The 15,075-nt window shown below is 40.4% G+C and overlaps 2 protein-coding genes across 3 annotated transcripts in view; both read right to left on the reverse strand.

The window, feature by feature from the left end:
* Positions 1–1,520: 1,520 nt before the first annotated feature.
* LOC308478715 (di-N-acetylchitobiase-like) lies at positions 1,521–10,062 on the reverse strand. Of its 2 annotated transcripts, none has more exons than XM_081008762.1 (7): positions 9,820–10,062; positions 7,305–7,443; positions 5,283–5,491; positions 4,428–4,599; positions 4,097–4,194; positions 3,465–3,626; positions 1,521–1,903 (listed from the first exon to the last, which is right to left on the reverse strand). In XM_081008762.1, the coding sequence occupies exons 1-7, from the start codon at positions 9,970–9,972 to the stop codon at positions 1,715–1,717; spliced, it is 1,122 nt and encodes a 373-aa protein (XP_080864888.1). In that variant the 5' UTR covers positions 9,973–10,062; the 3' UTR covers positions 1,521–1,714. The 2 variants fall into 2 exon arrangements, with proteins under 2 accessions (XP_080864888.1, XP_080864889.1); XM_081008763.1 differs by lacking the exon at positions 9,820–10,062 and adding an exon at positions 9,706–9,775.
* Positions 10,063–11,209: 1,147 nt separating this feature from the next.
* Positions 11,210–15,075, reverse strand: part of LOC308479542 (vitellogenin-2-like) — a gene marked incomplete at its 5' end in the record, with an annotated part of 34,295 nt that continues 30,429 nt past the window's right edge. Inside the window, 5 exons of the mRNA XM_081010246.1 lie at positions 11,210–11,753; positions 13,274–13,433; positions 13,528–13,622; positions 14,184–14,281; positions 14,874–15,060. Coding sequence (XP_080866372.1) covers positions 11,713–11,753; positions 13,274–13,433; positions 13,528–13,622; positions 14,184–14,281; positions 14,874–15,060 — 581 coding nt within the window. The 3' untranslated portion in view covers positions 11,210–11,712. The remainder of the gene's footprint in view (positions 11,754–13,273; positions 13,434–13,527; positions 13,623–14,183; positions 14,282–14,873; positions 15,061–15,075) is intronic.

Genomic DNA, 15,075 nt, shown 5'->3' on the forward strand with positions numbered 1-15,075 from the left:
CAGCTATGCACCTTGACCTAAGCTGTGAACATGGGTAGTCGATTATTAACCAGAACTGTCTCTTGCCCCTCTCCCATGTCAAATCATTGATCTGGCAGTTCTCTCAATGTTGGCAGCTCAGGATATGGCTCATGGTTTTATGTGCATCTTCCCCTTGCATTTTATTTACACTGACCAACAGTTTTCTGTCCTTTGCTTTCTTAGGGTACGTATTTTCAAAAGAGAGAAGTTCTTCCTGCAGCTATGAAAAGGAACACTAGTCAGAATACTTTAGTCAGAGTTGATTGTGCACAGTATATTCTCTTGAGTAAAAATGGTACATTGAGAAAAGGGCACAGTGTACTTTGTTACGTCCCAATATGTTTGTGCATTGAGTTAGTTCTGTGTATGCCTATAAATAAAATGGGTAACTTAAGCCCATAGGAGTGGTGTTTCCAACTGTCCCCCACTTGTCCTTGGAAGCCTTGCAGGACCATGAGCAACTTCATGTGAAGGATGTTTCTAGGACCAATGTGAAATTATAAAGCGCCTTTATTTTTGTTATTGGATGCTGGAATAATTGTTTATGTAATCTTGTTATACGTAGAGTTCTGGAATGCTGCTTTTTTATTATATTTGCTATTGTGTTGCTTTGCTGCCGTTACTAGGAAATGCTTTTTGTATTGTTTGGTGTTGAAATGTATCGTTTCTCTTTGCCCTTAGCCGCTTTGAGCAGCCTTGTTTTTGTGGGAAAGCGGCATACGCATAGAATGAATGCACGAGCTGCCGAATGATCGCCAGGATTATAGGAGTCTTTGGACTACCATCTTTGCTTTGGGGAGCGAAGTTTTCGAGATCTAACTGAAAAAGAAAGTAGAGCAGCGACAGCACATCTCCTTGAAGAGTGACTTTAATGTCATGCTATCCTACTTCTTGAGACGGCTGTTGGAAGGAGGAGCTGGTGGTGGCATGTTGAGCCCATGTAGAAACTGCACCCCCCAGGGTGCTTTCTGAAGTGGCTGGTCAGGGAGAGGTTGTCCTGAGGCCAGCTTGTGTATTGTGTCACAAGAGTGAGGGTGCTCTGCCTTTTGACCTTGTCTGGGTCATCTCTTAGTGGTGAAATCAGGCCAGGCAGTTGGAGTGTTGGTGAGCAAAGGAAATTTGTGTGATATTTGTTTTTCTTGCTGTATTGATTTTTTTTTCCTGCCATGGGCTCAGGTTGGCTCTTGTTATAGGGCACTGCTGGTCCCCTGTTTTAGTCAGAAAGTGATGGGTACATTGGAATTAGATTATGTGTTTGCATAGACCAGAGGTGTCTTGAGAATGAGAAATGCTGTCCTGAGGGTGGAGAACAGAGGAACACATGATGGGTTGAAAAGGATGGGCCTTTACAGGGGAAGGGAGGTTAGAAATGTTAGGGATATTCCCCTCGCTTTTTGCTTCTTCCCCCATTCTATGGGCTCTTCCTAGCGCCCATGGTACTATCGAAAGGTTTTGCTAAATAATCAATCAGTTATAGGATAAAAGAAACACATGTGATATAAGGTACTTAAAACATTATTTATTAATGCTGAACAAAATATAAAGCAGGTATTTAATTTTATTTGTTGATAAAGATGTATTAGAATTGAAAAAATAAAAACCAGATAATTAAAACTAATTATATCTGTATGTAAAAATGCATTAAAATTGAAAATAATGACACCTAACAGGCAAACTAAACACTCTGCTTTAGTCACTTTGGTATCAAGGCTGCCCACATTGCTGCTGTTTGCTCTTGTGCTAAGGAGCCACCTGAGTAGTTAAGGCAATCCGCGTTCCACATGCCAATACCCCTTAAGCCAAGTTTTTTCACATAGGCTGCCTTCAGAGAAATGCTCCTGGGATTGTCAAACCACACTTGATGAAAAACGCCATGTTCATCCTACAAAACAGTGAAACAAAGAGAATGTGTTAATATGCCTCCTGCAAAGTAAGCTTGATGATGAGAGGTTTTTGCACTTGGCTACAAGAGAGCCAAACTCAAGTCTCTGCCAAATGCTCCTTTGCATATACTCAGACAAAACAACTTCTCTCGGCCTTTGAAAAATGGAGCTAATGGGCACATGCCTCAAAGTGTTACCGTGAGGCAAAGCAAGAGGAAGCCCGTTGTAAATTTTAAACGCTATATAAAATGATTGGTTATTGACAACATGTTACACAGAGTACTGGTTAATAATATGTCTGCTTACTGTTTATGTTTCCAATAATTATTTGCAAAGTCTGCAAGTCTACTTTTCCCATATATGAAGCCTTCAGCCAAGACATGACAGGTACCCATTTCATCAGGAATATCCATGCTTGATTAACGCAACACGTTATAGCTTCTGCTTTTAGAAAAAAATCAGAAACCAGTTGGTGCAGAATACAGCAACTAGGTTGTTGAGAGATGCTGGTTGGTATTAGCATTTTCACCCCTATACTTAAAGAGCTTCACTAGATCCAAGTTTGCTTCTGGGCACAATTTTAAAAAGTCATAAATGGTCTGAGATCAGGGTCCCTGAAAGACTGCATCTTTCCAGCAGTGTTTGCCCAGCAGCTGAAATCATCATTAGAGGCAACTGCTTTCACTTTAGATGGGTGGTGAGCAATTAGAGGAACATTTCTCCAGTTATGCCTCAATTATAAAACTCCTTCCAACAGAGATCCGCTTGGTGCCTCCCCTGTTATATTTCGTTTTCTAGGCAACATATGTCCTGTTGTTTTATTTTTTTTACTATATGGGCTCCGCCCCCATCTTTAGAAGATGAAAACCATGATAACTTCTGTTAAATAGTGGGTAGACATAGCAGACGACGCAGCGATTTCTTCAAACAGCTCTTGTTTATTCACAGGCCAGAACAGAACTGAACTGAACAGCAAACAGCTCAGCCAGCCTGCTTTTATAGGCAGCCGGCTATCAACATTGTAGCAACAACAACCCAGGGTTTCCCGCCTAAAACAACTGACGTGGACCTGAGTGAAAACTATCTACACAATACTCCTGGTGGCCAGGGTGAGAACTTCAATACATAACAAGTTCGCCCAAGTTTCGTTTTGTATATCCATGCACATCCAAGTGGAGAGTTTGTGGGGTGAAGTGGCCAGGGAGAGGAATTTTTTAAAATGCATCTTGTAATCTGTCTTGCATTCAAATGTGGCTATTCCAGCTATGTCTTCATGATGCCTGCTACTCTCTCTATCTTAATCATAGATATGAGGGACAAAACAACCATCACCTACTTTTTCTCTTTCTCCAACTCACTCCCACCCCAGCTTTTAATTTGTTCAGCACGTTGCTCCCTGAAGAGTTCCGGCAAACTCAAAAGCATGTTCATCACTTTGTGACACTGGGGTTTTTTTCCTTAATGGATCAACACACCTACTATCTGATTCTGGTGTACTTGTACAATTTATATTCTTATAAAAGAAATACATTTCAGGAAGCAAGTCTTTTAACAACTCACCTTGTATTCTAAATATGGGGCTTCCTGTTCCTCATCCCACAGGATCCCAGAAATAGAACTGTTTACCAGATCCATGATTACTTTATATGGGCGCTGACGTCCTGCTGCGTCACTGCATGGAGCCCCTCGGAAAGGAACTTTTGCGATTGAACAAACATGGGCCTAAACAAAAGCAACTTCTGTTACACAGATGTGTTAAAAAAAGGGAACAGTCTATAATCCATGCCCCTGAATTAAACTTCAGAGACAACAGTGAACAAAACATAGATGTTAGCTATTACCTTATTGGCTACTTTACTGTAAAAAATAAGTATTGCAAAAGCTTAGACAGAGAGCACTGCATCTCCAGTCTCAAAATGGGTTTGAAAATATTTGGGACATTGTAACATTATCAGAACTTGTATTAGATGAGAAAATAACATGCAAATAAGCAGGTTTTTATAAAGAACATTTGGCATTGCTATCGTTTTGAATAATGATTCTAAGGAAAACATATATCCGTATAATTTATTTATGTTATTGTAATATGAAAGTTATAATGTTATATATTATGTATCTCTGTAATCATTTTAAATAATAAATAGCAGTTGTTTTAAATAATAAATATAATAAATCAGCTATCTTTCTCTTACCTTAATTAAGCCTAGACAGGTATAATCATACCCGTACCATGGAACACCCATCACAATCTTCTTTGGATTAATGCCCATGTGAATGTATTTTTCATATTCTAATTAAATAACAAAAAAAATTATATTATATCCAACCATCTGAAATTCAACTAGGACAATCATATATCAAATGTTACAATTCTTAAATCCTCTCGCCTGCCTCAGATCTCCGTTTTTCAACCCCCTCTCCCCCATTTTTTTTTTTACTTGTTTTCTTCCCAGGGGGGCGGGCAGTGGGAACAAATTTCCATGGCTTCAACATTTTTGGAAATATTATATATTTGGTTCTTACCCATTATGGTGTGGTTATATGGAGCATTGGCTCTAGCTATGCATTCTGACCACACCTGACTCTGTTCATCGTAAGACATAACAAATACGAAATCACAAGACTCTGCAATCCCGGTGTAGTTGTAACATCGTTTGTCTATGCAATCTGGAGACCAGGCTACATCAAAAGTCACCTGTGGGGGGAAATAAAAACACACATCTATCTCTGAATGGATATTCTTAGTACATTATACACAATTTGCAATTCATTTCAAGACTGCATATAGTGTGTTCTTCAACTTCGCTTTACTCAGGGTGAACCTATCAAAATTAAGGCCCTAACTGACTCATGTTAATTTCTTGGAATGTTTGGAGACACAACCACAGCATCATCTGTGTATACTTAGCAACAAGGTATAAGATCCTAAATTTGTTTATTTAAAAGTTATTGTGACGTTTTATATTGGATCAGATTGTTATCATTAATGTTTGATATTTTATTATGTTTTTATATGTGTTGGAAACTGTCCAGAGTGGCTGGGGCAAACCAGCCAGATGGGTGGGATATAAATAATAAAATTATTTATTTAATTTATTTAATTTAATTTATTTTATTTTTATTATTTTTATTATTATTATTATTATTATTATTATTATTATTCCTGGCCTATTACTATTTTTTTGTTGCTGGGCTGACACTTAATGGAATAGCTGTGCCTGCTATCAATATCCAATACCAAAATTTGTGCTCACAACAGTAAATGGTGTCAAAAAAAAGAGTGTTTAATGTCATGCACTGAGATGAATCAATGGAATTTGGCTGATGCGGAATTGAATTCATATTTGTGTAAGAGTAATCTCTGCTTTATTTTTTTACCTGTGATCCTGGAATTTCTCTGTGAAAAGCTTCTGTTGTTTCTTTAACCAAATCTGTTAACGCATAGTATTCAGGTGAAGACTTTGCAACCTCCTGTTCAATGTCTATATTGATTCCATCCAGATGCTGTCTTTTGGCCAGATCCACTTTTTGTTTTATCCAGGCTGCTCTGACAGCAGGGTCAACAATTGACTTCACAGATATGTCTCCTAAATAAGAAAATGTGATTAAGTGCCAGGCTTGAATTGCTAGAAGGGACAAGAAACTTTTTAGACTACCGTGATATTAAATATCACTCAATATATAGCAGTATATTCCACTTAACTCAAGGGGGCTTACTTTGTGATAGGCTATGTTTAGGATTGGAGCCCTAATCCCTTACTTCATAACTATCCCAATCTATCCACCCAGAGCTCTTTGTACACATCCTGGGGCAAAAAGCCTTCATCAGCAGATCAGGGATTGTGTGAACATCTGCTGAAGTGGATTATGTGATTAGCAGTGGGCTATGGATATTAGCAAGAAGAGAGGGCCTGAACACCAATGTTCATAAAGGAAAGGAGAAAGCGAAACAAGAAATTAAAAAAGCATTTAGAAACTTCTTCAGAAGTTGCTTAAGAACTAAATCTAGTCACAAGATATATTGCTGAACTTTTGTGAACGCATGTATATTGTTGTGCTAAACTTATTACAGTGGTACCTTGGGTTACACACGCTTCAGGTTACAGACTCCGTTAACCCAGAAATATTACCTCGGGTTAAGAACTTTGCTTCAGGATGAGAACGGACATCGCGTGGCGGCAGTGGGAGGCCCCGTTAGCTAAAGTGGTACCTCAGGTTAAGAACAGTTTCAGGTTAAGAACGGACCTCCAGAACGAATTAAGTTCTTAACCCGAGGTACCACTGTATACTGTTGCTGACACCACTGGATTGGCTTGTTGATTTACTGCTGAATAAAACTGAGTTGTATCCTCCATCTTTTGTGATCCTGGCCTGTTCCCAATTACTTGATCTAGTTAACCCCAATGTGTGCCAGAGCTTACACTAACAATTTACACTATGTAGTGGGGCCCAAGGAGTAAGCTACATGTTACATAAACTACATGTTACATCCAGCACATTTTTTTTTTTTTAAGTGCGCTTAATGCTACCACTTTTATTTTGAAGGAAAAGCAGTTGTATGGGTCCCTAGTCTCCTGGCTGGCATGTGCCTCTGAAGATGCTATTTGCAGTAAACAGCACCTCTGGTGCTGGCGACAAATAGCAGCCACAGGAGATTTCGTGGCAGGAGATCTGTATGGGACCCTGATCTAGATTGGGAGTATGCTACCAGTTTGAAGATATGCAAGTGTGCTTCTTTCTCAAAATAAATGCAACACTGTTCTTTGGTGTGTGGGTGTGTGTTTAAAAAAAGCACGTTAAATGTAAATAGAAACACCATAGCTTCCAGACTTTACATCCAGACCATGGTTTTCTGGAGCGACACATTTGTGTTCTTGCCTGGCAGCATGTGCTCAAGCAGTTACATCCCCTTTTATCCTTGGCTGTCCACAGTATGACAACAGTACAGGATATTACATGAAGTCTCATGATCAATTACACAACCATTTAACAGAGCTTACATAGAAGTTCTCCTGAAACAATCGGTACTTTATCTTCTGTGTAAATGAGTCTAGAACTAGGGATGATGGGAGGAGAATCATGCATGCTTTACACTTCTTAGTATGCATGAATCTAAAGCCAGCAAATTTCAAAAGAGAGTTCCCCCAAAGACAAACTGATCGGTCCATCATCCCTTTGTGCTTGAAGCAGCTTAACATAATGGAGATTGCTAGTGTGTCCTGAGACTGGTGGTGCAAGTTGACAGTGCAAGCTTACTTTCACACAATCACAATATTCTCATATAATTATTAAGGTTGCGCTCCTGTGCACACTTAACAGGAGTAACTCAGTGAAGATTACGTATGAGAAAACGCATACAAGATGCTGACGATACACCAAAATGTTCTCTGCAGAACGTACCTTTTAAAACAACTCTGGCTCCTCTTGAATGGGCGTAACACATAAGCTCAGGGTCGTATTTTCCGAAAATCGCCACTGTAGTAATATGTGACCAGTCATAAAATTTCCAGGCCTGCCCACCAATGTCAAATATAAAGACCTGCAGAGGCATAGCAAAAAGAAAAAGAAAAATAGTAAAAATCTCTCTCTCCCCCTACAACAGCCAGATGTGCTGTTGTTATTGGTGGCATTTAAATCATTTATTTGTTCAATTGGTTATTACTTATTCAGTATAGTTCTATCAATTGTTCAACAGAAATCCTCAAGGTGGCTTACAACACTATAAGCACAAAAATCGTCTGTATTTAAGCCCACCAACACTTAAGTTACGTGATAATCAAAAATTAAAAGCCAGTGGCAACAGCAGCGACACAACTCAGCTAAACCTACTGAACACCATTAAATGTACAGGTAAATAAAATAGTTTGCACCCAGTGCCTTAAAACTCTAAAGGCAGGTGCAACACAAAGAGATAAGGACCAGAAAAAAACACGAAAGCCCTCATAGGTCATCAGTGTAGCTCCCACAATAGGCTCTCATAGTCAAATGCTAGTAGTGTTCCTAATTCATGAAGTAGATTGTCAAAAAACGATGGCTCTAAAGAGACAATCTTTGTATGGATCAAATAAGATAGTTCGCTAAATTATGGGATCTCATGATAAACATTTATCCTTTCAAATAAGTATTATCTTTAAAGAGATTAGCTAAAATTCAAGGTTTACTGACTAATGTGAAGCACAAAGATGGGTATCATTAATTAAACCACTTCTAGGCAGCAACCCACAGAATATCTTGTAATATAAGTTGGTGAGGATTTTCCAGGGCTCAACCAATTATCCCTGGGAAGCAGGAGACAATACATTTGGGAGTTAACTTTCAGATAAGTAGGTGAGATGCACTTCCCATCTAATTTGAGCATTTTAACAATTAGAAGCAAGCCTGAAGGGGCAGGGCACATTGGTTTCATTTCCTCAGATACATATCTGCCTCAGACAAATTTTCTCAGTAAAAGGGACTATTACGGTTCAGCAGTGTTGTGGTAAAAACAGAGGATGTTCAAATGAAAAATAAATAAAACAGTCCTGTATACAGTTCAGCGGAGGACAAGATACACCTAAGCCCCTTGAAATCTATGGATCCAAACAGGTTTAATTATGCACAAGATTGCAATCTCTGCATTGCAACTTGGGACTCAGCTTATACAGCTGAAAATAAAATGTTTTAAATGTGTTGTAAAGTGCAATATAAAGATGTGACACTAGGTGGTGACAGTGAGCTATGCCAAATTCAATGTATTTTTCAAAACGTTTTTTTAAAAAGCATTTTCACAGCATTTTAAAAATATGTGAGTAGATTGCACCTTGGACAGCTTAAAATGGGAGATGAGACAAATTCATGAAGGATAAGGCTATCCATTGCCACCAGCCATGATGGCTATATATTATGCACAGCAGAGATAACGAACCTTAGGCCCAGGAGCTAAATGTGACCCTCAATATCTTTCTATCTGGCCCTCAGTCCTTTGCCCAAGCCAGGCTTTCTCTCTAGGATATATATTCTCTCCTCGCTAGACCTACTTCATGCCTTCCACTGCTGCTTTTGCGTAGGTGGGATGTGTCCTTGAGCTCTGATAATGCCTCCTGCTTACCTACATAAAGAAATTGTGTGTAGGAAACTCTTGACTTTCACATGGCTAGAGCCACAACAGGAAACTGTTGTTTCCTTCGATTCTCTTTTCCCCACTACATAGCCTCCGTTTTAACTCATTCTCCTAGTGTTTTGGCCACAGAGGGCAGTGCCAATCAGCTTTCAACAAGGGGAAGCCCAGAGTTACATATAAGCCCCCAAAGAATATTCAGGTTTTGTGCCTTCCTTGAGAGGACACCAGTGCCTTTAGCAACTGCATGAAAAGCAGAAACCCAACAGGTGAAGCTTTCTATGTGGTGCAGAAAACTTGCAGTTGCTGAATCTCTGCCTATGGAGAGGGCATGGCGGACTTAGCAAGCACTGCAGGATATGTATGGAAGCTTCAGCCTTCCAGATCAGTGTTTCTTGAAGTTGCATCTCCAGCTGTTTGGGTTTTTTTTGGACTACAACTCCCATCAACCCTAGCTAGCAGGACCATTGGTGAGGGATGATGGGAACTGTAGTCCAAAACCAGCTGGGGACCCAAGTTCGGGGAAACCGTGGTCCAGGTGTTGCTGAACAACCACCTCCCGTCGTCCCTAGCCATTGGCTATGCTTGCTGGGGATGGGACGGGAGTTTGTAGTTCAGCAACGTCTGGCGAGGCTTCCTCACCCCCCCTGACAGGAACAACCTTCCAAGTTACCACCACCTCCCGATCTCTCTCCCCACCCTCACCAACACCGTCGAGGATTGGCTGAGAGGAGCGTCACGTGCTCTCACCAAGCAACCGCGCCCTCCTCTCCTCTCTCCCCCTCCCCACGCCTAAGAGGTTGTTTGGCGCCTGCGCACCTCGAAGTCCCTGGCTCCGGAGATGGGGTTGCAGAGCGCGGGGTCCTCGCACGGGCACGCGCCGGAGCTCAGCCGCAGGTGGGAGATGAGGAGGAGGAGGAGGAGGAGCGCGGCCGGGAGGCGCGCGCAGGCGCCGTTTAGCAACCCCTGCATGTCTTCGTATCAGGTGCTTAAGCTGGGCGTGCTGCGTGCGTGAGTGCGTGCGCGCCGCGGCTGCTGCTCCTTTTCGCCTCTGCCTCTTCGAGAATATATAATCCCTGGTTGAGGGCTGGCGTGGGGCAAGGTGGGAAGCTGACTCCGCCCATAAATGGAGGGGGAGACGCTGAGGGAACGGTTCGATGAGCGCCCCTTAGCGTCAGCCGCCATGTTTCACCCTCAGGGATTGGCTGTGCCTTAACAGTTCAGAGACAAAACTCAAGTGGAATTATAATACAAATAATAAAATAATAAATCCCTCAGGAGCTGCCTAATTTGGACACTTTAAAGACAGCAGTACCTGATCCTCTGCGCTCTGTATTCACTGTGTAAACTTTCCCAAACTTTGAGGGGGGTGGTCGCACCACAACTCCTTGGCTCCATAAAAATAATAATTATTTATTGCATTTATATACCGACCTATACCCAGAGGTCTCATGGGCGGTTCACAGAACAAAATAAATAAACAAAACCACAATTTATCGATGGATTGAATTTATATACTATCTTATACCCGGGGGCCTCAGGGTGGTTCACAGAATAAAATCAAGATGCAAAGCCACAAAGATGCCTAATAAAAAATAAAAACAGCAACCCAATAGCCCCCCCCCCCTCCACAGAAAAAAAACACATTTTAAAAGAGCATAGGATGTAAATCAGATCAACCAATGGTCTGGTTAAAAAGGAACGTTTTTGCCTGGCACCCAAAGGTGCACAATGAAGGTGCCAGGTGAACTTCCCTGGGGAGAGCATTCCACAGACGGGGAGCCACTGCAGAGGAGGTCCGTTCTCGTGATGCCACCCTCTGGGTTTCCCCAGCCAATTGGGGTGGCTTCCAGCCCATATAAAAACATAAAACGTCAAACATAGACTCATCCCTGGTACCCACCAACCCTATAAAAACTGTTACTCGGAATGGCAGGTTGCACAACCAGCTAAGGAAGATAGCAGCACCATAAAATTTGAGGCAGTAACGATTGCCTACGTTTATTGAGAATTTGTTTTAAACTGTTCAGTTTGAATAATTGAAATTGCTGAGCATGATCCAGTGATAGCGGCTTTTCAAAGTTTGGTTGCTATTTACACCTCCAGCAGCCCCCTAGGGAATCCCACCGGCCCCCAGGAGGTGGTACCACCCACTTTGGGAACCACTGTCATAGAGATCCCAGACTTTGTTTTTTTTTTATTTTTAAAAAAGCATCATTCGGATGCCTAAAAGCCAAGTCACCTTGCTCCCAATTCTGAAATTGCTCTGCAGTAACGCCTGGCTACTTATTTCTGGTATCGGTTGCAAGAGCCAATACTGAGGGTGTGTTTTGTGAATGTGTGTCATGGAATCTGGACTCGATGCAACATGGTATTTCAAAAGACACAGAACAAGTGCAGCTATGCTCTTGGAATCATGATGTTTTATTAAATGATTTAACACAAATAGATTTTTAAAAAATTATTATTGAAAATTACTGATAGTATTATGGTAGAAATACTGATAGTATTATGGTAGAAAGGAGAAAGCGATGCTACTTTTCCTGTTTGAAATAATTCCATTGCTCTGTCCATTAAATATATTGGCCTTGGAATGGAAACCATTTGAAGCTCTAATCTTCTGCCAAATAACATCAAGCTGTGCATTGCAGGTATTCACAGGAACATGCTGCCTGAATCTCAGTTACAATTTTGATATCCTTGAGCTTCCGGTCAATACCTATTTGCTCTTCCCCGTGGAATGGTAGCAGATTCTGGAACAAAAATGGGATGTGATACAGTTTTGCTATTTGAAACTTTTCCTGTTAATTCAGTTTCACCGTGTGACTCTTTAAAAAGACTATGCATTTAGAACTCTACTTATTGAGCAGAACACTGATAAAGATTTCTCTCAAAGATTTATCACTGGATCGACAACAAACTGGAGTACAATGGACATAGCTTGCAGCCAAAGTAATGAACGATAAATTTCTGGGCATCATTTCAAGAGCAAAATAACTTCAGTGAGACTTCACTTGATCAACTCCAGTGGACTGCATTCTGTACTGTAATACATAGCTCTCTGTTTTAATATGCTTTAGTGTGAGAGGGTGGTTTTTATTTACTTATTTATTTCCACTTTCAAACCCATATATATATATATATATTCATTTAACTGGGAAGAAAAAAATGGTTCTTGAAGAAATCTATCCTCTCATCCTTAGTCCTGACCCAGGTGCCTCTTCCTATTTCCTTAGTCCTCTCATGTAAGGGGAATGAGGAGCTTACCTGCCCAGGACTAATCAACAGTAGCTACAGACTTTTACCTATCCCCTCCAAACATCTGGAACAGGAAAGGGTGCAACCTGTTACAAGTATATTACTGAGACTCCCAGGAATAGAATCATGTCAGTCCTCACAGGCTCATGAAATAAGGTAGTCAAACTAAAGCCCAAGCAAACTGTATCTTAAAGGCGACATATTCTGGGTAATATTGATGGATACTATTTCTCCCTCCGCATGGAATAAGGATTAAAATACTGCTTCACATACTTATGCTATGTCAAGATGTCATGTTCAGCTGCAAGTTGCTTTCTCATATCTTGAAACATTTGTATGTGAACATTTAGGCAAGCCGCACTGAGAAAATACATGGAGTTTAAACTATATCTAAATTATAGCCTGGACTGTTTTCAGAAACCTTTGCTAAAGCTTCCAAACTGCAGCTGGAAATCTCGCATTACAAAATAAATTATGAAAACATGGGAAATTGATAACTTGCCTGTGTGGGTGGGTTATTCTGTTTTGTTTGTGCAAAATGTGTTGCAGCCTGACATGAAGACAGAATGGGGAAAGGTGTCTGCTTAAATTGAGCAGGGATTATGAGCTATACTAAAGAGTGGGACTCAACCAGTGTTCTGCAATGGGAAGCCCAACTACCTGACTACATCAATGCAATGCATGAGAGAAAGCCATAATGTGTGAAGTATGCAATTGTGTTTTAGAAGACACATACTTCCCAGAGTTGAAGGTTGTTCATATTTTTCTGCTGCTGCTATATATCTTTAAAAGCACATGTTGGCTTTGGTGATTAGTAAAGTGGTCATCCTGAGTTCCCAAAAATGTTGTGAAGGGGTGGATGGAACCATGATTTGGAAATTAGTTACAGTCATGGAAATTTCTGGTTCCCTTTTTGGTGCCCCCCCCCCGAACTGTATTCTGTTAAAAGGTTGTGAAGAAGAAAATATGTGCATCAGTGCCAAGATATTCACATATTAATAGATAATTGCCTAACCTTTGGTACAGGATTCTGATGGAAGAATCCAAGACTGAGCAAAGCTCACAGCATTTTTGGCTTCATATCCACTGGGCATCTTATATTCCTGTTCATATTCAGCATCGTATCTTCCACACATTCCACAGGTTTTCCCAATCATTGATAAAGGTACTTGAATCTGCATAGGAACATGGTAAAAGTCAATGCACTTCTGGCTGCATATGTGTTTGTAAAAATCCAAGACATTGGTAGGATAGCAAATAAAAGTATACCATAAGCGTGCGTCCATCATAGAAGAGATTTTCAATGCCAACTTCTGGAGCTTTTAGTGATAAGCCATTCTTCTCACGAGTGATAAGGATATCACCTGTAACCAGAAAACAGAATTACTTCCCCCTAAAAACTCTGGTGTAACATCTCAGTACAAATTGTCACCATTACTGATTTCTCTCTGTTTCAATTAAAGCATCAGATATGTGGAGCTAAAATCTTGCTGCTGCTTATGTGAAAGCTACCCAGCAAGTAAGAATTACTCTATACTGTGTTTGCAATATAAAAGGTTACCGGAATAAATAAAATAATGTTTAGGCCTAATTCCACGATCAACTGGTCCCAAAGGAAAAACCAGATATATACCAGACCATAGATATTGGAGATCAACACCTGCCAAAGTAGGGGCCCAGTCTGGCTCCTTGAGAGAAACCATCTGCTCTCCTCCAAGTTGCCAATGGGAGGGACAGATGAAAAATTGGTGCCAGATTGTGTGGGCATGTGATAGTTTAGCTGTGGTAGTGGTAAGCCCTAGTACATGACTCTAAGGTCATCCTTTCAGTTGCTAACCACTGGCATACATAAGCCCCTTTACAATTTGCTATAGATAGTTCAAGTGAGTCAGGCAATTCAGGAGAAGTCAGAAAAGGTATGCTACCTTTAAAATTGAAAGTGAATGGGAGATTCTCTGGTGGAAATTCAGTACCGTTAATCCTCAGCTTTGCAAGTCCATTTGAAGAATACATGTCAACCTCCCTTTAAACAGAAAAAATCTGGTTTAATTAAGGCAATGATGCATTTATCTCATACATACCAAGTGCATACCTTGTTTGACAACTTGTTCACATTGGACCAATGAACATTCTACTTTGTTATCAATCACTGGTGGTTAAGAATATTTTGTATGACAAATTCAAATATTTGTTGGGGAAAGTGTATCAATCTAGTGTGATTACCAGTATAACTAGTCTTTCTACTAGTCATATTACCAATATTCATTAACTATTTGGCTTCTCATAGTTTGATCAGGTTGACTTTTGTAGGGCAGCCATATGTCTGGAAAATACTGGACATTGCCAGGATTTTGATCCCTAAATTGGTGTCCGGGCGGAATTTGTTATGTCCATTCTAAATGTCTAGGGAAACCTGGATGTATGGCAACCCATGTCGTAAGTGGGTCTTCTTGCCTATTTTCTTATAAGTAGACGGGGGACAAAAAATTTCTGGTGGTTTTGCAAAAAAGCTAAACAACCTTTCCCCCTAAAATAAATAAATAGGTCAACAATTTTTTTGTCCAGATTTTCACTTTCTGAAATATGGCAACCCTAACTTATAATGCTTTACTTACAGATTGACAAAGTCGATACGGGCCATTATCAGATCAGTTGACTGTTCTGCTTTCATTGTCCTCACCAGGAATTTCAGTTCCGGGCTACAGTCATGGACCAAGACATGGTAGCAGTTTGCAGGCATTATATAGCGAAAGCTAACATTGTTGAAAGTTGTGATAGTATCTTGTGATACTGAACAACGACCTAAAAAGCAAACAC

The sequence above is a fragment of the Podarcis pityusensis genome (genome assembly GCF_964106645.2).
Source record: "Podarcis pityusensis genome assembly, chromosome: 6".
NCBI lineage: Eukaryota > Metazoa > Chordata > Lepidosauria > Squamata > Lacertidae > Podarcis > Podarcis pityusensis.

Excerpts from the sequence above, each read along its gene's own strand:
- LOC308478715 (XM_081008762.1), bottom strand. The coding sequence starts at position 9,972 with ATGCAGGGGTTGCTAAACGGCGCCTGCGCGCGCCTCCCGGCCGCGCTC. Across the intron at positions 4,195-4,427 it reads ATATAACCACACCATAATGG|AATATGAAAAATACATTCAC; the intron begins GTAAGAACCAAA and ends TTATTTAATTAG. Across the intron at positions 3,627-4,096 it reads CCTGTCTAGGCTTAATTAAG|GCCCATGTTTGTTCAATCGC; the intron begins GTAAGAGAAAGA and ends GCTTTTGTTTAG.